General features: G+C 38.5%; 1 protein-coding gene across 3 annotated transcripts; it reads left to right on the forward strand.

Annotated features, from left to right (window-relative positions):
- The first annotated feature begins 11,079 nt into the window (after window positions 1-11,079).
- Window positions 11,080-17,800, forward strand: HMGB1 (high mobility group box 1). 3 transcript variants are annotated; one of them, XM_051986510.1, is made up of 5 exons: window positions 11,080-11,184; window positions 13,837-14,000; window positions 14,345-14,490; window positions 14,860-15,034; window positions 16,010-17,800. In XM_051986510.1, the coding sequence occupies exons 2-5, from the start codon at window positions 13,851-13,853 to the stop codon at window positions 16,187-16,189; spliced, it is 651 nt and encodes a 216-aa protein (XP_051842470.1). In that variant the 5' UTR covers window positions 11,080-11,184; window positions 13,837-13,850; the 3' UTR covers window positions 16,190-17,800. The 3 variants fall into 3 exon arrangements, with proteins under 3 accessions (XP_051842470.1, XP_051842473.1, XP_051842472.1); XM_051986513.1 differs by having other exon boundaries at window positions 11,125-11,140; XM_051986512.1 differs by lacking the exon at window positions 11,080-11,184 and adding an exon at window positions 12,317-12,408.
- The last annotated feature ends 6,986 nt before the right edge of the window (window positions 17,801-24,786 follow it).

The following is a 24,786-nucleotide window of genomic DNA, read 5'->3' on the forward strand; positions in this document are numbered from 1 at the left end:
TTCCTCATCTGTAAAATGACCTGGAGGAGGAAATGAGGAAGCATTTCCAAGCATATCTACTTTTATTATGCTTCTCTTTACTGCACTTCATAGATACTATATTTTTTAGAAATTGAAGGTTCATGGCAGCCCTACATCTTTAGCCTAGTGCTCACATCATGTTTCTCCATCACATTTTGGCAATTCACACAATATTTCAAATTTTAAAATTATTATTATATCTGTGATGGTGATCTGTAATCAATGACCTTTAGTGTTATTATTAAAATTGTTTTGGGTTTCCACAAATCAAGCCTGTATAAAACATTGAAAAATAAATGTTACATGTGTTCTGACCATTCTTCCTACTTTCCTTTCCCTAGTCTCTCTCTCCTCCCGCCTTCCTATTACATTTAAGAATATTGCATAAACTTGGTTGATAAAGCAATGGCAGAGTTTGAGAGATTGACTCCAACTTTAAAAGAAATTTTGCTATGGTCTGTCTTAAGCAACTATCACCCTGATCAGTCAGCAACACTGAGGCAAGACTTTCCACAAGTAAACATTTGATGACTTGCTGAAGACTCAGATTATGGTTAGCATTTTTAGCAATAAAATATTTTAATAAAGTTATGTATATTTTAAAAAACATAATACTATTGCAGGCAATGTAAGCATAACTTCTATATGCATTAAGAAACCAAAAATTTCATGACTTGCTTTATTGCTGTAGTCTGGAAGCACAATATCTTCAAGTTATATATTAAGCTTACCATTTGCCAAATACTATGCTAATTTCAGAAGATACAAAGAAAGGCAAAAAACTGATCCTGATCTCAAGGATTTCACTAACAGGAAGAAAAAGCAAAAAACCATAGCTTAGATAAATTGGGAATGACCAATCAAGGTAAAGTGCTTTATTAAGTTGCAGGGGTGGGAGAGCACTCACTATAGGTAATTGCATTCATTCCCTGCTCTCAAAAAGTCACTCAGAACTCCTAATATTTTTTAACCAAGAAGCATGCTGCCACAATGTGTAAAGGTAGCATTAAACAAGCTACCTTTACACATTGTGGCAGCATGCTTCACTTGAGTCCATGAGAAGATGCAAAATTGGGGGTTAACTGAGGGAATGATACCTGAATCTTGGGCCCCAGAATAAGGAATGAATCAAATCCAGATGCCTAGAGTTCCTTCCAGGAAGGTGGGACAGATTCACATATTTCTCTTCACCACCCCATCTTCTGCTCCCAAAAATCATCTGCTGACACATTTTTAAATAAAATAATTTATGAAGTAATATGGTTGGTAGAAAGAATGCTGCACTTTTGGTGGAGGAGAACCAAGTTCAAATTTCTGCTCCATTAATTATTAATTCTGTAACGATGAACAAACCATTTAAACTCTCTGATCTTGTTGGTTCTTCTATTATTGGAATTGGCAAACAATAACCAACAAGGTAAGAATGATTTTTACATTTTTAATAAAGTTTTATTTTACTTTAGAATGTAAAAACTATTCTTAGCTTGCAGGCCTTACCAAAACAGGCATATTTTATATGGACACTAACCATAGTTTGCCTACCTCTTATCTATAAAATGGGCAAAACATTTACATTACCTTCCTATCTGAATTTTGAACATGGAGCAAGTGTGGAGTCAGGAAGATCTGAATTCAAGTTCTGACAAATCACTTCACCTCTAGGTGTCCCCAGAATATAAATTGCAAAACAGTTGCCAGATTTGCACCAGTAGAGAGAATATCCTATACCATGGGCTTAAACACTAAAAAAAAAAAAAAAAAAAAACTCACCACCACCTTCAAGATTATGTAGAAAGCTCTTAATAAACCAAAAAACAATGTATAAATATCAGTTATAATTTTCTCTGTGTTCAAGATGTGCAGTTATCCCTTCCACATCTCTATTTCTATCTATTGCAGGTTGGCATAAGAGATTAAATAGGAATTTGGGGGAGTTTTGTGGAAGGTAGCAGACAACATGGGAAGGCCAGCATAAGGCACAAGAAAAGTTTAGAAACTCAGAAATGTGTAAAATATATGTGTAGTATTATATAAAAGCAACATATTTTATCTTTTAATATTACAATAATTCAGACTTTCCAGATTATGGAGTACCATGACCCCAATCCTCAGGATGTGGAAGGGATAACTGTTGCTATCAGTGAGGTCCTACTTATAAATATGCACTGACTGGAAATTGGGGATTAAAATATTAAATGGATACAACTTTAATGAGACATCATTTTTCTTTTTTGTAAGTAATCCATGTAATCACACCTTTTAGGGATTCTGTACCCATTCCTGAATTGGGTTCTGTTTGTCTTCTGCATTTACTTTAGATGAGTTAGCCAGATACTTTAAGATGAATACTAACTCACTAAGATGTTCTGCAGTTTAACTCAATAATTCAGATTTTTTTTCACCTCAAAACTCTTTTCATAGCCAAAAAAAGAAAAAAAAAAATCTTACCACCTCATTCAGAAAAGAAAAGAAAAATCATGAGTGCCATATGCAGCTGAAGAGAAAGCCATTTTTACATTTTCTCCTTCTTAGGCCCATTGCAGAACTCTGATTCTACTTGAGTTATGCCTGGGTTAGTCCTTTCTACATAATTGATAAAATACATTTTTCTCCAACACAACTGACATTATTTCACTTCACTGGTTGAGGGCGTCATTGAATGAGTGTAAAATCAAAACTTCTCTGTCTGATTTCCAGCATAATCATCAATCACCATCTCATCTAACCCTATATCCCATTTCATCTGCACTATTTCTCACTAGAAAATGTGGTACTCAAAGTATAGATGATTCAAAATTATTTTACATTATCTCTATGGTCCGGATATGTCAACTGGGAAACATCTCAACTTGGCCAGAATTCTAGCTTTTTATCTGAAAGGCCTTGGGAAATCCCTGACAAATGTCAGCCAAAGGAGAAATTAAATTTAATTCAAATCAAGCTACCATTAGCAAGTTCTTAATATATAGAAGGAAAAAATTGTTATCAATCCTGAAACTAAGAATGTACTGAGGATGATCAGGAAAGCTAAATCCAATCAAAAGGACTTGATTTTTTTCAGTTATATTGAGAGACAACAAAGAATTTTTGCTGGGGAGAATGAATAATGATAACTGGCAAATGAGAGAAGAAAGAAGTACTCAGTCTTTGTTATATCCAAGGGAAAGCAACTAGGATGATGAAAGACCCTGAATCCATGACATTGATTCATTCATCCATTCAATACACATTTAATTAAACACTAGCCACTATATCAAGCACAGGTCAAAGCCAACGAATACAAAAAGTCCCTTTTTGTCCCTCAAGGAGTTTACAATCTAATGGAAGAGACAACACGCAAACAAATATATAGAAAGCAAGTTATATGATGGATAAATAGGAAATAATTCATAGATAGAATGCACTGTATTTAAGAGTTATTAGAAAACACTTCCTGTAGAAAGTGGGATGTTTAGTTGGGACTTAAAAGAAGTTAGGGAGGTCAGTAGTCAGAGCAGATGGGGGAAAGCCAGAGAAAATGCCACAAATCAAGAGATTTTTGAGCATTAGTAGGAGTTGGGCATATTTAGCCTGGAGAAAATAAGTCTGAGAAGGGATATGGTAGCTGTCTTCAAGTATTTCAGGAGCTATCTTGTGAAGTAGGGGCTAGATTTATCTTATTTGCACAGAGGTTAAAATTAGGAACAATGGGGAGAAATTGAAAAGAAGCCAACTTAAGCTGAGCATCAGGGGGAAATTTCCTAAAAATTGGAGCTGCCCAAAAGTAGAAAGAGAGGTTTCCAGATGTGGTGCAGTCCCCCTTATAGAAGGTCTTCAACAAGAGGATAGGTGAGCACTTGTCAGATTTCTTAAGGTGGGGATTCCTTTCATGAGTGAATTGGATCAGTTATTTGCTTGAATGCTTTCCAATTCTCTAAATTTTGTGATTCTGAACAGAGTTCTACTTATGAAGGGAAGAAAAGGGAAGGTGGACAGAGTGAGACTGTGGTGTTCAGCACTGGCTTACCTTTCTTTCAAGCAATGGAGGTAAGTGACTTCTCCAGGGTCACACAGCTAGTTAAGGGTCTGGGGCCATATCTGCACTCAGGCCCTCCTGCCTCCAAGGCCAGGACTCTGTCCACTTAGGTGCCCCTGCTCACCTTCCTTCTGGTCCCTTTGCTTAACTCAGGCTAACCAAGCAAATGTGCTTATCTTCTTCCTTTTCACTTCCCTGCCTTCTTGCATGTGAGGCCTTCCTAAATTAAGCAGGTTTTGATGCAATTAGCAAGGTACAAATAGAGATACCAGACAGGTGTAAGTCAAATTTGGTAAATAATAATTTACTTTTAAATTTTAGAATGTTCTTTCCTTACAACAACCTTATACAGCAGAAATTATTTTACCAACAAGCATTCATTATGAATACTGAGCACTGTGATGGGAGATTAAGATATAAATAAAACTTCTTGCCCTCAAGAAGCTTATATTATGTGAGGGAGATATTTATATATATAAGTATACAGAAAATAAGTCTTTTGGATGAGAGGGTGCCCCCAAAGAAATTAAGTAACTTGCCCAAATCCAAAAACTTATTAAAGAAAAAATATGGGACTCAAAGTGTGTCCCTAAATCCAGGGCTGGTTCTACTCTACTATGAAGAAAAATTTATTTTAAGTGCCTTACCACTCCCTCTTTTTCTCTCTACTCAGCTCCTGGTTACTTCTTGTAGGATGTCACATTTTATTCTGAAGGTTCACTAAAATTTAAAAAGGATTCTTGAAGATCAAAGATCCAAAATTGGAGGCTATTTCTTGACCCTCTTGAAGGTCATATGACCAGTCTTTGTGCTTTCTAAATTACATCTTTTGCATTTGCCATCAAAAAAAATTTTCCCCTATATCCCTTTTCTATTGATCAAAAGTGTACACATCTTGGTAAAAGAAGAGTTGATGTTTTCTACCTCCCATCTTTTGAAAACTCAGGTTTTAAAGAAATTATCATTGAGAATGATGTTATATTTCATATTACATCTATCCACCAAAAGAATTTAGAATACTCATGGTTATCTCATTTGATTTTAAATATTTTTACAATTTAACATGTATTGATCTACCTGCCATCTGGGGGAAGGGGTGGGGGGGAAGGAGGGAAAAAGTTGGAACAGAAGATTTTGCAAGGGTCAATGCTGAAAAAATTACCCATGCATATATCTTGTAAATAAATAAATAAATAAATAAATGAAACAAAAAAAATATTTTTTATAAAGAAGGCAGAAAACAAGTGTAGTATTATTATTCCCATTGTCAGAAGAGAAATTAAGGGACCTACCAAGGTCAGTCATAAAATTTGAAATAGAACCCATTACTGTCAAGATTTCATTAAACCATGATACTAAACTATTGTCCCTTTCCTGAATTCCCTTCTCTCCTCTTCCTGCCCCCTCCCCCCAAACTTCTTAAATATATGTGATCTTGAGTGTGAATGGCCTTGTCAGACGTTCTGGTTTACTATTACTACTCCTCTCCAGAAACTGGTTCTTTTTTTCTCAGGAGACAACAGTGGAATTCACATAGCTTGACTTAGGGATTCATTGCATTAGGAAGAATATCATTATTCCTCAGCCAAGGAAAGTCTTAAAGTTCCTCGTGTGGGTTTCATTTTTTCACATTAAAGTTGTATTTCAGAAACCCATTAGAAGCAACCTTTGGGAAGACATTCTTGCCATCCTCTTTAATAACACCTCCCTTGGCTTTTCACAGTTCACTCTATCCACGAAGGGATTTTTCTACTTCCTTAGTCCTTCCTTTCTGAAGGAATTATTTGTTAAATGGCAACTTCACAAACTGAATTTATCATTTATCTACAATCATGATTCATTCTGTGTTGCCTCTGAATGAGGTAAGAATTGAAAAAATACTGTTAGTAACACTGCTCCTTTCCTTTTCTGATTCTACTTTCCTGCTTTCCAGATAACAGGGACTCAGAAAGCAATTGTTGCTGTCATTTGTCCTTCATTCTGGAAGAAGACCATGACATAGGGAGGAGATACTATGACATGCAAGTGAATTGTACTTAAGTGAGGCAAGGCTGGGCAAGGTCAACTGCCTCCTTTTCCCCTCCACAGCTGTCTATAACCAATGGCAAATATAGATCAGGACGCCTGGAGATGGTCCTGAAGGTATTGGGAGAACTTGGTCTTTTTAAGCTAAGGTAAGAACTGAGGCAAAGAATCTCCCCTTTCTTATAAGGATGAAGGAAAAGGAAGACTAAAGCAGATGAATTAAATGTGGCCTGAACTACAAATCCCCTTCAACATAATTAAAAAAAAACAATACCACAATCTTCCAGGCATATGATAGACTGTTAGCTAAAACATGGGATTTAACTTTTGAAGTCATAGATCTTTTTGATTAAAAGGACAAAACAAATGAAAATGTTTGTGAAATGGTAATTTTAAGGATATACATGAAAAAACATATATTTAATGTATATGTTTATATTGTCCATATGCAAATATAGAAAATGTATCAGTGTGTTTTATACATAGCATTTAATACATATGTAATAATGCACGTGTACTATATATACATAGGTGTGTTATATAGCAGGGCTTCTTCAACTTTTTTCACTTGCAACCCCTTTTCAGAAGAAAATTTTTTACAAAACTTTGGGTATATAGGTATATAAAATAGTATACAAAGCAAAGATTTACTGATAATAAATCATAATTTCACAATACCCACATTCAGTTACATAATCCCCCTAGTGTTCTATAGATAATTTATGTATATATGTATGTATATAGTAAGAGACAAAGTGTGGCCTAATGGCTAGACAACTAATGTTGGGATCACACAGGCCAGTGGTCAAGCCTTATAGTTAATACTTACTAGTTATGAGCCTATGGGGAAATCATTTCACTTTTCAATGCCACAGACAAACTCTCTTCTGAAACTTTAAGTTACCAAAAGTTGTCAATCTGTATTCACAGGAGGGAGTTTCCTTTTTTTCTTTTCTTTTTTTTTTTAGCGAGTTTTCACATGCTTATGAAATCATGGATCAACACTACCATTTTCCTCCCTATATATAAGGCAAGTGCTACTAAAAAAAAAAAATTTAAACTGCTTTATACCAGTTTTCTATGTTAAAAAAACCAGAAATGTTCTTACAAAGAACGCCTCTTTATTTCTTCAAAAAGTTAGTGTTTTAATAGAGGAGAATGTTGTCTGGTGGCTAGGGTAACAAGTAAACCTGAAATCAGAAAGACAGATTAAAAATCCAGTTTTAAAACTTATTAATTGGATGACTTTGAAGATGATGCTTACTTTAAACCTTAATTCTCTCATCTATAAGTTGGGAAAAACTCACAGGTTTATTATGAAGCTTAAACGAGATAGCGTGTATAAAGGGCTCTGCAAATTTTAGAGCACAGAATAACTGCCAGTTATTAATATTTCATTAGCATAGTCACTTCCTCCACTGACATGAGCACAACAATTCCCTCCCCCACCCCTACCTCAACCACCGCCTTTGGAATATACTCTTAAATTGTTATGGTCAAAAATATATTCATCCGGTGGTGACCAGTTTTCTGGTGATGAACCCACCTTATTTAGCAAAATCAGCCTTCTGAAATTACATGGAATCTATCATCAGGCCTGTACGACAACAACTGGCTAGGTAGCAGACAGCTTGGTCTGAAATCAAGAACTGAGTTCAAATCTGACCTCTGATGCTTACTAGCTATGTGACTCTGGGCAAGTCACTTAATTCTGCCTCAATTTCCTTAACTCTAAAACAAGGATAAAAAAATAGTATCAACATTGCAAGGTTATTGTGAGGATTCAATGAGATAATATTTGTAAAATACACACTGCCTGACATGTGGTAGGTGATATGTAAATGCTTATTCCCTACCCAAAACTTTTCAGCTTTTTAAACTCTTTTCAAAACTTTTTTCTGACTTCAAGAACCTAAAATCACCTTGATGGGGCAACAGAAGAGAATTTCAGAAAAGCAATTTAGTAATAAAGTTTGGGGTAAAAGTTTAGATTTTTAAAAAAATGTTGTTTCTTGTCTGGGCAAAATAACTTTCTGGTCATGAATATCAATACTAGTACTTTTTGGTTTTTGGCAAAGTTCCAGATGATACTTGGGAACAATTTACCACCACCACACTACCACCACACCTCTCAAGTGGAGAAAATATAGTTTGAAGGAAATACCCCTGTCCTACTCACCCCCTCACAATCAGAAAGTAGAAAAAATATAATTTGGAGTTATACAGATAAATTTTATCAGCCTCAGCAAAAGGTTTTGTGACTACTTAGATATATCTCAAAAAGTTTTCATAGGTACATAAAGGTTGAGTGACAGAATCATACTGCTAATAAGTGTCAGAGGTAGAATTTTAACAACTAGGATTTATATAGTACTTTTAAGGGTTTCAAAATGTTTTATGAATGTCATTTTATCCTTACAACACTACAACATATCCTGAAAAGTATTTGCTATTATTATCCCCATTTCACAGATGAAGAACCTTAGGCAGAGGTTAAGTGACTTGTACAGGGTGACACACCTAGGTAGTGTCTGAGTTTGGATTTGAACTCAGATATTACAGGTTCATCATGACTCTGAACTCTGAGTCATTTAGTTGCCTATGTCTTCCAGACGTAGGCCTAACAATGAATCACATTTGGTCTTTATAATCTGAAATGTAGACAATCTGGAATTAAGAGTCATAAATAACTTTACACAGATTTAAAATATGGGAGGGAAAAACTACCAGTCATTTCACAAATACTACATATCCAAAGTCAATTCCCTTATGAAACTATTAGGTTGGCATAATATCTTATGGAGCCCTAGAAAATATCCTCACAAAATCAGGATCTTGCAGTATGAAATTGGAAAACTCTTTGTTATTTTGCTGAGATTCCAATCCAATGTGGGCCAGACAGGTTGTTTTGCGCTGCTCCCCCCTTCCCCCCAATCTTCCCCCACCACTGATCGAAATCTTAACCAGTTGTCTAGCAAAGAAGTGTTTATTAATAACAGCCAGTTTCTCACTTTATGTCAGAGAGAGTGCAAGTACTATGGGAAAAACAACAGAAAATTTTTATCCTGTGGATAGTGCCTAGGTAGTGTGATTTCTGTATATAAAAGATAGTTGATCTCTCTGCCATGAATGTAAATGATAAGTGCACTCTCAGAAATATTTTGCAAAATAGGACACAGAGTAATAAAAACAGAATGAAAATAGATGGAATGAAATAGTGTCAAAAACTTGATTTAGAGAAGTTTAAAGGACACCTCAGTCCTATGCTAATTAGCTTGCATGTTGTCTTGTTATATACTTTAGTCTTTTTCATATTTAAGTGATATGTTCTGTCCCCTAAACTACACTATCATCAGGGAGCTAAACACTTTTTAAAAGATCATAATCATATAGCTGCAAAGGATATGGACAAAATTATCTAGTCTTTCCCCCAAAAGGTTAGTAAACTTAAACCAATTGTTTGGCTGACTAGATGATTCTGATAAAAGCTAATTAATAGAACACAATAGAAGCATACAAATAACTGACTTTACTATAAATTTAATCCATATACATTTGTATTTTTAGTCAATACCTCTGAAGGCAAAGTTTAGCAAATTTTAAAGTGTGCAAATTGTTGGGGGGAAGGGGAAGTCTGTTTTAACTGAATAGGGGTGTGGTCTGGTCAAGAGGGAATAGATTTAAAAAAAAAAAACCTCAGTTTCATAAAAGACTGCTACAGCAGAATATTCTTTCATAATTTAACCATTGTAGCTAATGTATATTAGAAAGTATTGGGTTTTCCTTGTAGTAGAAAGTTACTCTATTAAGTCTTTTTTGGTGTGGTAGAAATTTTAACCAGCTTGGTGTGCTAGAACCACAGACTGTAGATTTGGGCACATGCACTCTCTGCTTCGGTCTAATCCTTCGGGTAACAATATACCCACAACTACTGTAATCCTAGAGCAGTTACATGGATGGACTAAGTGGTGTGATGGGAGCGAAAGATAGTATCACAAGGATTCGTTTGATTATAACAGTAATCCACACCAAGTCAAATAAAATAGCCCAACAGCTAAAAACGTAGCCTTTAATGAATTTGCTAATTCTAGTAGGCCCTCATAAATATTTTCTACCTGTGAGTATACCTTATCAAAACTAAGTGGCTGTGCTTTAATTACGTGGTATAATTATTTGATTTCTAGGAAGTTAAGACACTGCTTTGTATTGAAACTTAAAAAAAAAAATTCTAGACATGCTGGGAAACACGAGCAAACCAAGAGAAAAGGTGAAACCGAATGCCTTGCTCAGTGTTTAGTGAACCAGGATTCCAGCTGCTCCGCTTGACCTGCGGTGTGGGCACCTCGGCCTAGAAAAGGGGGTTTTAAATGCTGGCTTACTGGATCATGTCACTTTCAGGCAGGAGGGAGACCATGCCTTTATGGAAGACTCAAGTGTAATGCAACCCTGCGTAGTGGAGGGGGCGAGCAGTCACCCTCCCTTTCCTGTCTGTAATAGCAGAGCCCCCAGTTCTCAAGGGGGCGATCCCACACCTTTGCCCTCACGTTGGAATGTTGCCTTAAAAGTCTGGGACCTCTTATTTGAAAGGTTTTGAAAGAGAGTAAGTGTGGGGAAGGGGGGGGAGGCCTGTGGGTGTCTCTCTTGCCTGAGGAGTTGGAGGTGTTTGCAGAAAAGCCAGGCCATTTTCGCTCCGGCGGCCACTCCGGCGTGGGGCTAGCTTGGGTTAGACACATGCATACACACACCATAGAGCTCTGCTTTCCCGTAGCAGCTGCTGCCTCTGCCTCTGCCTCTCCCGCCTCAGCCTCTCTGCCCGGCACACACACAGGTTCAGATTTGCGCGCTGTTTCAATCCTCGATGACGTGTCTCCGTTACGGGCCAATAGGAAACGGGCTCTGGTCAGGACAATGGGAGGGAGCCCGCCAATGAGCGAGCGCGGTGAGTTGGCGGTAGCCAATGGGAGCAGCGCTGCCTGGAGAGTAATGTTACAGAACGGAGAGAGTGAGGAGGCTGCGTCTGGCTCGCGCTCTCACAGCCATTGCAGTACATTGAGCTCCATAGAGACAGCGCCGGGGCAAGTAAGAGCCGGACGGGCACTGGGCTACTCTGTGCGGCGCTGAGGGTGAGTCTGGGGCAGCGCCGCGGCGGGGAGAGCGCCCGGGGCAGCTCCGAACCCCGCGCGGGAGCCGGATCCCCGCGGCCCGGAGCCGGCGGGTCAGGATTCACACAAAGGCAAATGAGGGGGGATCGTGGGGGGAACTGCGTACGGACAGGAGCCTTTTTCCCGGGCGCTTGAACCCTGCCCGGCGACGGGAACCCGCGGACCCGTAGCCCCCTCGGGCTGCTGGGGACCCCGAACCCCACGAGTTTTTTTTTTAATCTCGGGGCGGAAAAAATTTTTTTTAATTAAAAAAATTTTTTTAATAAATATATTTTTTGGTTGGGGGGGGGGCTCGTGGCCGATGTGCGCGGAGCGCGGGGTAGGGACGGGCAGACCGCGCTTGAGGCGGCGAGGGCGCGGGGCTCGGGAGGCTCAGCCTAAGCTGCTTACAGTGCATTGCATTAGCCATTGCTGCAGATAGAGCCCCAGACGCCGCCGCCGCCGCCGAGCGAGCTTCCCAGCCTGGCGGGGCGGGGGCGACCGGGGCTCGGCTGGGCTGGGGGGGGCGCCAAGGGCGGTTGCGGGGTGGGGGGTGACGGCTATGCGGGGATCCCCTCCCCGCGCCCCCTTCTCCCCGGGGCGCGGCGCGGGGGGGAGAGGCGCCGCTGCGCTCGCTGTAACATGGCTGACTCCAGCTCGGCGCTGCTGGCTGGAGAGAAAACAAGGCGGGCGAGAGCCAGAGCTAGGGGGAGCTGGCTGGGCGCTCCAGGTCCGAGACAACTTTTTTTTTTCCCTTCTCTTCTCTTCCCCCCCTCCCCCTTTTCACAGCCCCGTGTTTTCCGTGCGGGGGCGGCCCGGGGAGCGCGGGATTTCGGGGGGAGGCGAGCGGGCGGCGGCTCCGGCGGGGAGGGGTAGGCGCCCTTTCCCGGGGTGCGAAGGCCCCCCCCCTCCGGCGCTAGCTTGGGTCTGGAGGGGCCGCGCCCCCACCCCCACCCCGAGCTCCTCCCCCTCCCCCTCGTCCTTCCCCCTCCCCTGCCTGTAATGGCTGAGTGTGCGCCAGAGCGCACCGCGCACTCCTCCCCCTCCCCTCCCCTCCCTCTCTCACTCTCAGTCTCCCACACTCACACACACACACGCACGCACACACAAAGGGAAGGAGCCATATTCTCGCTCTCACTCTCGCCCTCTCGGCGGCGCAGGCGAGGAAGACGAGCAGCGGCCATTCCGTGCGCGCCGCGCCGCCGGGTACACACGCACCCTCACGCGCCACGCGGGGCCCCGCGGCCCAAGTCTTTCTCTTCCCCCCCCCCCTCCCCCCTGGCCTCTCCCTCCTTTTCCCCGCCCCCGCTTAAAGCGCGGGCTTCGGGCGGAGCCAGACCCCATTTCGAGTGGGGACTTTTGCTCTCTGGCGCACGACGGACGCTTCATACAAAATGGGGGGGCGGGAAGGAGGAGGAGGAAGGAGAGTCGCCGCCGCCCCCCGGGGCCTGCTCGGACAGCCGCGCGCACACCGAGCGAGCCCGGGGCTGGGCCGGCGGCCGGGCTGAGCTGAGCGGCGGCGCGCGCGGGCTCGAGCTCCGCTGCCCGGGCCGGGGTCCCGCCACCGCCGACCCAAGTGCTCGGGCCCCCTCCCTGCTTGGGGGGGGCCGCACGTGGCTCGAGGGCGACTCTGCTCTTTCTAATTTATTTAGGAAATGAAATTATATACTGAAAGGGTTCTTTGATCCTTACTTCGCCCCCACCCTCCTGCCACTACTTCCCAGCAAAGTTTAGAAGAGGTGTGGGGGGCAAGTGCAAAGTGGCGGGAAGAGAAGCCAGCCTCGGGCCCTCTCCTTAATTAGAAAAGATTTATGTAGTCAACTAGTTTAAATGGGGGGAGTTTAAAAAAAAACCTGCATTACTGGCTGGGATGGTTCGTCAGCCCCTAAATCTTGTTTACTCAGAGAAACTTCAAACCGGACGCGTTTAGTCAGAGCAGAAATCCGCCTCTTGGACCAACGAAGCCGGCAGCCCCACAAGTGCCCAGCTTAGTGCAGTGTGCACAAGTGGCCCCACTCTGGCCGGGAGCAAAGTTTAATACAAAGGGGAGGAGAAGGCAGTGCTTTTTTTTAAAGGAGGAATTGGGAAATCCTCGACCTACCTCTTAGAGGGAATCTAGGCAAAGAACTTCCCATAAACTGCTAAGTCTTCCATTCCTTTACTATAGAGTCCTAGTAATACCGGTTGTTTTTAAACCATTAGATTGGCACTTTAAGTTAAATGTATTATCTTAATTTGTATTTAAGATTTAAAAAAACCGAAATGAGCATAAATTGTAGAAAATATTTTAGAAATAATGCTGTTAGACTTAGGCAACATACATATTTTTGACTTTTAAGTCTATTCTTTGTCCATACTTAAGGTGTGAGAAATCACTTTGGGGTTAGGACAGTGCATACAGCCATTTCATATACATTTGCTTCTTCCTGAGTACTTAGATGCTAAATTCTGTTGCTTTCTTGTGTTAACTTTCAGCATCAGGTATTCTGAAAACATGTTGATCCACAATCTGGCAGGCTTTTTCAGAAAGAATATTGAATATCCAAGCTTATAGTTAATTGTAGTTATTTATGTTAACTTTTCAAAAGAGATACTGAAGATTTTAAATGATTATCTGTCTTTTGTGTTTTTAAGGAAAGTAATCAAAAATGGGCAAAGGTGATCCTAAGAAGCCGAGAGGGAAAATGTCTTCATATGCCTTCTTTGTGCAAACCTGCCGGGAGGAACACAAGAAGAAGCACCCAGATGCTTCTGTGAACTTCTCAGAATTTTCTAAAAAATGCTCAGAAAGGTGGAAGGTAAGAACAGCAGCTGGTGAATTAAAAGTTCAGTAGCCAAAAAAAAAATAATAAAGTTTAATTGCAAAATGTTACCCATCCTTACTGGTAGTACAGCATTTTGTGGCAGACTGGTGCTAAGGACAGCTGATTTGATCTTCTAACAGACTTTACTTAAAAAGTACTTTATATATAAATAAATAAATATAATATATATATATATATTAAAATGTAACTGGAATTTGGTGTAAAGGGGCCATACCACTAAGTCTGCTGTAAGTCTGGTTGATTAATAAAGTTAATTATACTTTACCTGATATAGTTAGGCATTTTCTGTTGGCTTAAAGCAGTGTATTCATTTCTAGACAATGTCTGCTAAAGAGAAAGGAAAATTTGAGGACATGGCAAAAGCTGATAAGGTTCGTTATGAAAGAGAAATGAAAACCTACATACCACCTAAGGGAGAAACAAAAAAGAAGTTTAAGGATCCCAATGCACCGAAGAGGCCTCCGTAAGTATCCCTTCCTGTTCTCTCCTTGAAGAAATACTTTGCCCATTGCCTTCTGGGTCAGCCTTTTATAATGAGTGACTTGTGAGTTCAAGGTGATAAGTCACATTTCTAAACCAAAGTGGTTTGCGAGGCATTTTGAGATTTTGGTTTAACAAACCTTAAGGACTTAATATATGCACTGCAGGTGACAGGTAAATTAGCCATATTTTCTCTTCAAATATCATTGGGCATAATTTTTATTGTGAAAACTGGATGGTGTTATTCTTGTACATTTTGTACATTGCTTGATTGTAGAGAAAAGAAATTTAGAAATTTACAATGTTTTGCCATTATAAATTTATAATTTTAAGATTAAAATTCTTTTTGTAGTTCGGCATTTTTCTTATTCTGTTCTGAGTATCGTCCAAAAATCAAAGGGGAGCATCCTGGTCTTTCTATTGGAGATGTGGCAAAAAAATTGGGAGAAATGTGGAATAATACTGCTGCAGATGACAAGCAACCTTATGAAAAGAAAGCAGCTAAACTGAAGGAAAAATATGAAAAGGTAACAATTTATATAAGTGTTTTAAAACCCATTTCCTACTATAATTTGAGGGCACAGATATTTTATGTTCACCTCATTTATGTCCGTAAATTTTAAAAATAGGTGTTTTTACATCCAATTTCTTTTTTGGAGCAAATATTGTTCATTAATACTAGGTTTCTTTAAGAATTATGCTACAAAACACTTGGTTGTATGAAATAAGATAAGATTATTTTAATTATGTAGAGTTAAAACTTCAAAAATCTCTTTAATGGGTATAACCTAAAACAATGGATCCCTTTCACATCCTTTTGATTTACTGCTCATTTGTCATTCATAAAACCTCTTCTAATATGGTTTTACATCTTTTTGTTCTATAAACTATAGTAGTATTGGCAAGATTAAAGTAACACATTTGAAAAACACTTAAAATTACATATTGTAGGGCTAGGTGGGGTTGTCTACACCCTTTTGTGTATTCCATGTTAAAAGAAATATTTTTCACTCTGAAATCTAGTTTGGCTTGTTTAATGATCAGTATATTTGTTCGTTTGTCTTAAAAGAATAGTCTAATTCTATAGATTTAGGGTCTTAGAGTGATAGACCAAAAGAGTAATTTTTTTGCATTCAGAAGGTGGCAGTGTCTACCCTTTAATCAAAGTCCCTATGCATTTCTTGTTTTTAATAAACTGCAGTTAGACTGCTTACATAATTGCACTTCAGTGAGGCATAGCAATTGCAAATATTAGGCCATGTCATTCTGATGGGTTGTGGATGGCTAATTACAATTATCTCGAATATGTATTTTTTGCATTCATTTCTTGAGGGCTTGGTTATTTATAGAGTTGCAATATATCTGTAAATAACAAATTATAGCACTCCCATAAATTTCTTTTTGTAAGTTATAAAAAATCTTTTTCATTCTCTTTCACTCCTATTTCTATTATTCCCTCTCCACACCCATCCTCCTAATTCCCCCAAAAAAACATTTTACAGGATATTGCTGCATACCGGGCTAAAGGAAAACCTGATGTGGGAAAAAAAGGAGGAGTTGTCAAGGCTGAGAAGAGCAAGAAAAAGAAGGAGGAGGAGGAAGATGAAGAAGATGAAGAAGACGAGGAGGAAGATGAAGAAGATGATGAGGAGGATGAGGAAGATGATGATGACGATGAATAAGTTGGTTATAGAGCAGTTTTTTTCTTGTCTATAAAGCATTTAACCCCCCTGTACACAACTCACTCCTTTTAAAGAAAAAAAATTGAAATGTAAGGCTGTGTAAGATTTGTTTTTAAACTGTACAGTGTCTTTTTTTGTATAGTTAACACACTACCGAATGTGTCTTTAGATAGCCCTGTCCTTTAGTGGTATTTTCAATAGCCACTAACCTTGCCTGGTACAGTATGGGGGTTGTAAATTGGCATGGAAATTTAAAGCAGGTTCTTGTTGGTGCACAGCACAAATTAGTTATATATGGGGATGTAGTTCATTTTCATCTTCAGTTGTCTTTGATGCAGCATATGAAATAATTGTTGTTCTGTTAACTGAATACCACTCTGTAATTGCAAAAAAAAACAAAAAACAAAAAAAAAGTTGCAGCTGTTTTGTTGACATTCTGAATGCTTCTAAGTAAATACAATTTTTTTTTTTATTAGTATTGTTGTCCTTTTCATAGGTGCCCTTAAATCATAACTTTCTTTTTGAGGGGAAGCTCGTCTTTGCTTTTGTATGCCCATTTGGGATCACATGAATTATTACAGTTTTCATCTTTTCATATAGTTAGCCGATAAAAAGCTTTGATCTACACACCCTGCATAATTGTGATGGGGTAATAAAAGTTGTATAGAAACAATTTTCTTCCATAACTGGAAATTGAAAGTTACCAGTTAATAAACTCAAAATTTCACATAGTACAGTATTCTATCCAATTACAACATTTAACCAAGAGGAGAACATAGAAATTTGCAGCATGGAATTATTTGAATGAAACGTACTAAAATTATGTCCTTGAAGGACCAGTAGAAGGGTATGTTCTAATCTTTATGTGGGGGATATACATTCATAACTTCATTACTATGTAACTGAAGTTGTGTTTATAATTCCCATCCTTTAGAAGAGCTGAAGAATGTACCCCAAAAGCGTGAGTTGAAAAATACAAGACTGCCATGTTAATCTTTGGCAGTGGACTTACTGAAGATTTAAGTACGCTTATAGTATGAAGAGCTGGCAATGAATGGCCCCTTGGGAAACTTGAGATTCTATATGGTACCATTTAAAACTCTAAATCTAGATTTGATAGTCAAAACAAAATTATAATTCAGTCTTTTAGAGTGAGTCATGTTTTTCGCATTAGGGTTTACATTAAAATTGTAATATTTGACCCTATATAAATTAAGCAGACCATGATGGGGAAATACACTTAAAATTTGGCATTAAGGTAAGATGTAGACCAAATGTCTCAATTTGATCAAATTTCTTTCCTTTCCAAAACCAAAGCTAACAGTGTATTCATTAAAACTGACCATTTATATGTTTACCTGCTTTCCATTTTGGGGGACAATTTGGCAGTTTTGTGGTTTTGAAATTATGGTTCTCTTAAGTGCCAGTGTTTTAAAAATAGCGTTCTTGTAATTTTACACGCTTTTGTGATGGAGTACTGTTTTGTTATACAATTTTGACTTTCAGATTCTAATTTCAGTTTTGCATTTGTTTATGTATAATTTCAGGAGGAATACTGAACATCTGAATCCTGAATGATACTAATAAACTAATAATTGCAGAGGTTTTAAATACTTAGTTAAATGGCTTTCACTTAATACCTTAAGATTTTGTTAAATATATTTTAAGTATTTTGTTTCAAATAAGATTTGCCACTGAAGAATTGTTGTTAAAAATAGGATAGATAAAACATTTAAATCTCTGCCTTTAAAAAATTCTAATTGAAATATGTTCAGTATAAAAACATCTCACTGATTGCGCTGAACATTAGAAGAGATAAGTGAAATTATGTGCTTATTTAAGGGACAATAACACTGATTCCCTCCCCAGGTTTCAACACATGGTCTTTACTAAAAATGTGTCATTCAGATCACTGAGGATGGTTGACATACCCTAATGTTTTAAATTTAAATATAACTTTGTTTTAATCAGATCAGGTAATCACTTATAGCCCTAGGGTTGGCCATGGTTTATAAACAAAAGTATGACTTATTTACATTAGGAGTGTAGTGAACCTCTTGAGTAGAAACAATTTAGATGTTGCTTAATTTTGTTTCTCAACATACTCTAATCAATGTTTTATCTGGTGAAAAATGAATTTGGTTTGATTGACCTAGGAACTTGTTTTAGTATATGACTGTTGAACATTTGAGTTGAGAATTTAGAGATCTCTTGATAATACAGTTTAATTAGCATTTTAGATTGGTGCTGCAAAAAAATACTGAATAGGCCTCCTTAATACTAAGTTATTCTCAAATCAGTATAATTTGGGAAAGAGTCTGATTCTCGCCAAAATTTTCACCTGGGTTGAATAATAAAATAAATTTTGACTTATCAACACTTAGGGAATTCTACAATTCAGTGATAACATTCATAATTTACCTGAGACACTAAAAGTCTTTTGCATTTGATATTAAGTTATATTCAGTATAATTTTAGTAATTTTATTGTACTATATATAGCTCTTTGAAAATAACATGATTTCCATTGACCAGAATAAGAACATCCTAGTTCCCAGATGTTACATATATATATATATGAGAGGTCAATCTACCTGATAATTTGCTTTAGCCATTGTATTAGGGATACTGTTTGTATGCAGCTTAATATAATACAAGAAGGAAATCCCCAGTGCCCTGGGTTATGTTTACTGAGTAGTTGAGATACAGCTGTTAGAAAAACATGCTCGTTATGAAATTCAAATACCTCAGTTTCTGAATTAACCAGGTAGATTCCTGGACTTGAAAGAGTGCATCCAGTACTGTATTCATGGGACTTTGCTCAAATACAACACAGTTGTGTTAAAATGAAGAGGCTATCAACCACTTTCTTATCTGTCAGTGCATATTATTTTCGTGTAGCAAATAGTGTTTGAAATAAGTTAACCATTAACTGGAATTTAGGACATTTAAGTTGATTTCTTTAAAGGTGTTTTTTTTTTTTAATACTATGTCAATGAAAAATACATGTGTCCTAGACCATATCTGCTCTGCAACATTCTCATAATCTTTCAAGTGCCTTTCTGTTTTTCTTCAATATTTGCATCTATTTCCTTGGGTCTGTGCTACTGCAAAACATTTTTCCTTATCCCCTTTTAGCAGCAAAGATTCGAATGGTCATCCTAGCACAACTTGGGAAATTCCCTGAGCATAAGCCAAAAAGTATGCAGTGGAGGAACAATGACATAAAATGTTGCTCTTCCAGAAGCAATTACTGTTGCTGTTCAGTCCACAAAACAAGTTCTTTACCGTTTCTTCTTTCACAACCTTCTTGGCTAGTGAAGCCTCTGGACCCCATTTCAGAATGAATAAAACATTTCTATAGTCATGAAAATGATAAATTAATAACACCGGGTTAAGAATTCCTTCCTGCCTATCATGGGAACTAACTAGTATAAGAAAATCAACTGGACCAAAATTTGGCCCTTTATTGAACACTTGTGGGTTGGAAAAGGACAAGTAAAGGAAGTGTGGAATACTTTTTGAGGCTCAAGGATACCTATAAATTTATATTTTATGAAATAATTAAATTACCTAGGCTGGTAAGATGTGAAGTAATAAGTAAAATGCTGTATTTGATATTCCAGAAGGCCACACATTGAAATCAAGGCTCCAATATAGAACTGAACAGTCATTTAGCTTATTAGTTTACTCAAAATGAAACTGGAATTATAACATTTCACTGGGTGATTATAAGGCTCACACAAGATGATGGTATATAAAGTGTTTGCTATATACATGTTATTACAGACACCAGAGATTAGCCTTGGTCAGAAAACCAGACATCAAAGGAGGAAAAAAAAAATAGTCATAAGTATATCATGTATGGTCACCTTGAAGGTTTGTCAAAATGTCCCAAATCTTTCTAAATGATGGTTTTTTTTTTTTTTTTTGCCAGTTAGACTGAGGCCATCTAGAATAGTTGATGCACAATGTTTTAGTTTTATTTATATCTTGTTTTTATAGTCCTTATGTATTCATTTCAAACAGCTGTTTGTAGTGCATTGAATTGTCAGCCAAAATCCTTGGTAATTCATTTTAAAAAATGATCTTTAATATCCTACCTTCATTTTAAGCAGAAATATAAGGACAACTAATGCTGTAAGAAATGGTTTGAATCCTAAAGGAGAATCTGGCAGTAGGTATAGGGGAGAGTGATTTAAAGAGCTGGTAAATTTGAATGGTTCCAAGACATTCTGGATGGCCTTGACTAAAATTGGTTCTATTAGAAAAGGTCATCACTTTGCTGCTCTGATGCTTTGGGGTGAAGCATAACTCCAATATAGCCCCAATTATATTTATAGGCTTTAATGTGTAATTAAGTGGGGCTCCTATGAATTATAAGGTATAATTGTGGGCTTTGCTATTGAGTTTAAATCGGGTACTGTTAAATGTTTTAGACCTACGTTAGAACTTATATAGCAAACTAAACTGCTCTAAAACAGAATGGGAATTAATACAGTAAAAGATTTAATAAACCTAAATAAGAAGCTGCTGGCCAGGACCTCCAAAAATAGATACTCAAATTCAATCACAAGAGATTGCTTTTCACTGGGGAGCCAGAGCAACAGGTCAATAGGAGGGACACAGGTTAAGAAAACAAATAGTAACTATTCAACCTGGGGGTGGTAGCAGCCCTCACTCTTAAGTCTGTAGGAGATTACATTGCTATCCCTGCCCAATGTGCAGAAGAGGAAATGGAAGAGCCTGGTCTGGACCAAAGGTACAGAAATATATGGGCATATGAGCGAAGGCCTCCCTACAGACCAGGTCAAAAGGTGAACTAACAGCCTTGTTTCCTAGTAGGAGAAACTTAACATTACAGCAGGGATTCTTAACCTAGCTAGAATCCATAGACTTTGAAAGGGTCCAGGGTTTAAGGGGATCTATGAACTTCATTGGGGGAGAAAAAAAGACACTTTGACTTGGAACATAATTGGTAATATAATTTTGTTTGTAGTCAGACCTAAATTTTTATTTTTTATAGCTTATTTTTCCAAATACATGCGAAAACAATTGACAACATTTACCTTTGTAAAACCTTGTGTTCCAATTTTTTTCTCCCGCCTTCCCCTTGGACAGCAAGCAATCCACTATAGGTTAAACATGTGCCATTCTTCTAAATATTTCTATATTTGTTAAGCTATTCAAGAAAAATCAGATCAAAAGAAAAATAAGTGAAAATGTAATTCTGACAGAGTTCACAATATTCACTGGACAGTCCATTGAAAATCTTTAAGCTAGAGAGAATTTTGGTGCAATATCTTGATAGTAGGATCATAGATTTAGAGTGGGAAGGGAACATTTACTTCACGTTCCTTCTTTGTACAGGGGAGGAAACAGGCCAGAGGACAAATGATATCCCCAAATCATTCCAGTATTAAATAGACTGAGGACTCCAGGCTCAGCTATGTCACCGCTCCCTAAAATGAACTTAAAAAAACAAACTGCAATACATAAAGCCAGTAATGAAAAAGAGTCCTATTAATAAGCAGTTGCTAGAGTCAAAGGTTATGAAATTAGAGTAAATACATAGAAAATAATCTTATATTCTGTGGGTAGTTGGTTTTATAATTTTCTGGTTGCTATTAAGAACATAAAGGGAAACCCCATCTTGAATATCCACCAAGTAAATTAAAGCATGTGTTTTGAAGGGAAGCATACCAAACACACAGGTAGTCCTTATTTAAAAACAAAAACAACTCTACACTGAACATTCTCTATTAGTTAGACTTATGAAGCAGGAAAGGAATTCAGAGCAAATTACCTGGAGTGGTGAGTATTAATTGCTTAGGTTCACTCAGCCCTATCCTACTATCAACCTTGCTCAGATTTTAGTTTGACATCCTAGGGGAGCAGCAACAGAGCAGAGCATGTGGGAGGCCTTGACTTTCTTTGGAGAAAAACAGAAAAACTGAGGAGGGCCCTTCCTGGCCGTTCTGAGAGCTCAGAGCCCCAGGGTCCCCTTGCTTAGTTTTGTTGTGACAAGCTTGGAGAATGCCGGCCCTTTACCCTGGTTTTACATCCATATCCTGTGCAGATTTAGCCTTGCTGCGATAGAGCATCATTGATACCTCCTTGCAGTAGTTTCACTGTATCAGAAACTTGCCAAATATGCATACGTGTGTGTATGATGTGTATATATATGTATGTGTGGTGTGTATTCTTGACAATGTGTGTTACTTGGTTCTGAATGGAAAATGTTAAGAGGTCTATGACTTCAGAAAAGATTGGCAGCAATAAAAGAGAAGGGGATGGGGGGGAGGGGAGGTGGCAAGAAGTCCTTCAAAGAAAACAATTTTATGGAGACATCTGGAAATCCGGTGGGACAGGAGCCCCCCTCCTCCTCCCTGCCCTTGTCATTTTATAGCTTCTGGGAGTTAAGGGCACAGGATCAGGGGGTTTAGGGCTAAAAGAGAATACCTTTAGAGGCCATCTGGTCCAGACACATGTAAGAGGATCCAGGCTTTCTCAAAGTCAAATATCCGCAGACTTAACTCTTGACTGAGAAAAGGTATAGTGAGCTCACTCCCAGACTAAGAGAGCTGACTGAACATGAGCTAGTTCTCACCTACTCTAGCAATAACCTGGAACTCACACAAGACCAGGAAAAAAAAAAAAAACAAGGAATCTAATGAGGAACTACTGTAAGTGAATTCCTCCACTGCAGAACTGCACAAACAAGTCAACCAGAAGCCCGGGGCAAGAAAAAGGGGTTAGGAGCAAAGGCAATGCCAGCCCAGGCAAACAAGCTCTGCTCCCAGCAGGACCAGATGTGTCGCCTTCAGGGCTGCCGATGGAGCCAACAAAACTGGAGGCCCCAAGGAAGCCTGGGGAGGTCAGAAAGCACTGGGAATCCCAGGGGGAGGGTCCTGGAAGAGAGGCCCAGTGCTGAGGCCCCCAGCAGTCTGTCCGGAGATGAATCTCAGCCCCCTTGGATGATGGACCCTGCCCCCCACCAGCACAGAACTCCACGAGGAGGCCCGACTGCGTCAAACTGAAGCCACCCAGATGTTGGGAAAGCCCCAATTCAGGAACGAAACCTGAAGAGATGAGTAATTTTTTTAATCCCCCAAATAGTTTTTATTTTAAAGTATCATAGATCTGGTATCCCTCATAAGAAGAGAAAAATTCAACAACTACAAATAGTAACTAAAAGAAAAAAAAAATGGATTCTCCACGTCTAGAATAAATGAAGTTAAGAGTTTTTTGTTTTTTTCTTAAAGGCCTGGAAGAAAGAACTGGAAAGAGAATCAATAGCTTAAAAAAGAAAACAGCAAACTTTACCCATGAAAGGGGTTCTCTGAAAACTAGAATATAACAAATATGAGATTGCAAGAAATGCTAGAGAATCAAAGAACTTAAAAAAGAAGAAAATTTAAGATACTTCATAACAATAACAACTAACCTAGAAAAACAAGTCAAGGAGAAAATATTTAAGAATCACTTGATTCCCTGAAACCATGATTTTAAATTTTGAAAAATTTATCAACACCCAGACATTAAAACTTAAAAAATTTTAACTGAAAATTGCCCATATCTATTAAAACAAGACTGCAAAATAAAGACCAAATCTACTAAACACTTTATGAAAAGAATCCCAAAAGGAAAAGCATGTCATAGCCACAATCCAGTGTGTCCAAGTAAAAGGAAAAATCCTACTACATGTCTTCAGAAAGAAATTTAAACACCCGTCCTACAGTCAGAAACACGTTTTATTATTTGATCCTCCCATCAATTCTGTGAAGAGATCCAGAGACATTAAGTGTTTTGACGTCTCTTATTCAGCAAGTTAAGAGTCAGAGGTAGAATTAATCCTGGTCTTTCCTGACTCTGGAGGGTAACATACTCACCATTAAACTATGCTGCTTCCTGTGGTTCCTGCTCCTACCATTTAGTACACTCTCCCCTGTTTCTATAGCCTTAGGATTATTAATATTTTATTAGAATGTTCTGTTCTTTTAAATATGTGATTAAAGAAAGGTTTGCTTCATTCTTCAGTATGACCTTAGAAAACTTGAAGCCAAAACGTTTTTCTATAAGAACATTACTACCCTTCTATAATAGTAGTCAATGGAAATAGGATTCATTGGACAGAATTAATTTTCCAGTAAACTTTTCAGGAATGCATCTGTCTCACACTTTGAAACAGGGGAATTTATAGTTATACTATATGGGCTTGACCTGAAAAGTAGCAGGAGTTTTCTCCATAAAGAATACTACTGTTTCCCTCCAAAATACCAAAGAACTAGAGGTGAAAAGTATGGGAACCAGGCTCCTCATAGTCCCTTGTAAAGCCTGTAGCAAAGTTTATCCATACGCTGACAGGATAGATGTGACTGATAGAAGGAAATGGAAAAACAATTATTAAACACTCACTATGTGGAAAAACCTGTGCTCAACTTAGAACACAAAAAGAGAATTTAGACAATCCCTGATCTCCAAGGATCTTGCGTCCTAAGGGGGAGAAAGATTTCAGAAAAGAAGGTTCCTGTTCCCGTTCGGTTTCTTGCAGATGGAAAAGGGCAGACGCACTCAACTTTCAAAGGGCAATGGCAA

The sequence above is a fragment of the Antechinus flavipes genome, chromosome 3, assembly GCF_016432865.1.
Source record: "Antechinus flavipes isolate AdamAnt ecotype Samford, QLD, Australia chromosome 3, AdamAnt_v2, whole genome shotgun sequence".
Classification (NCBI taxonomy): domain Eukaryota; kingdom Metazoa; phylum Chordata; class Mammalia; order Dasyuromorphia; family Dasyuridae; genus Antechinus; species Antechinus flavipes.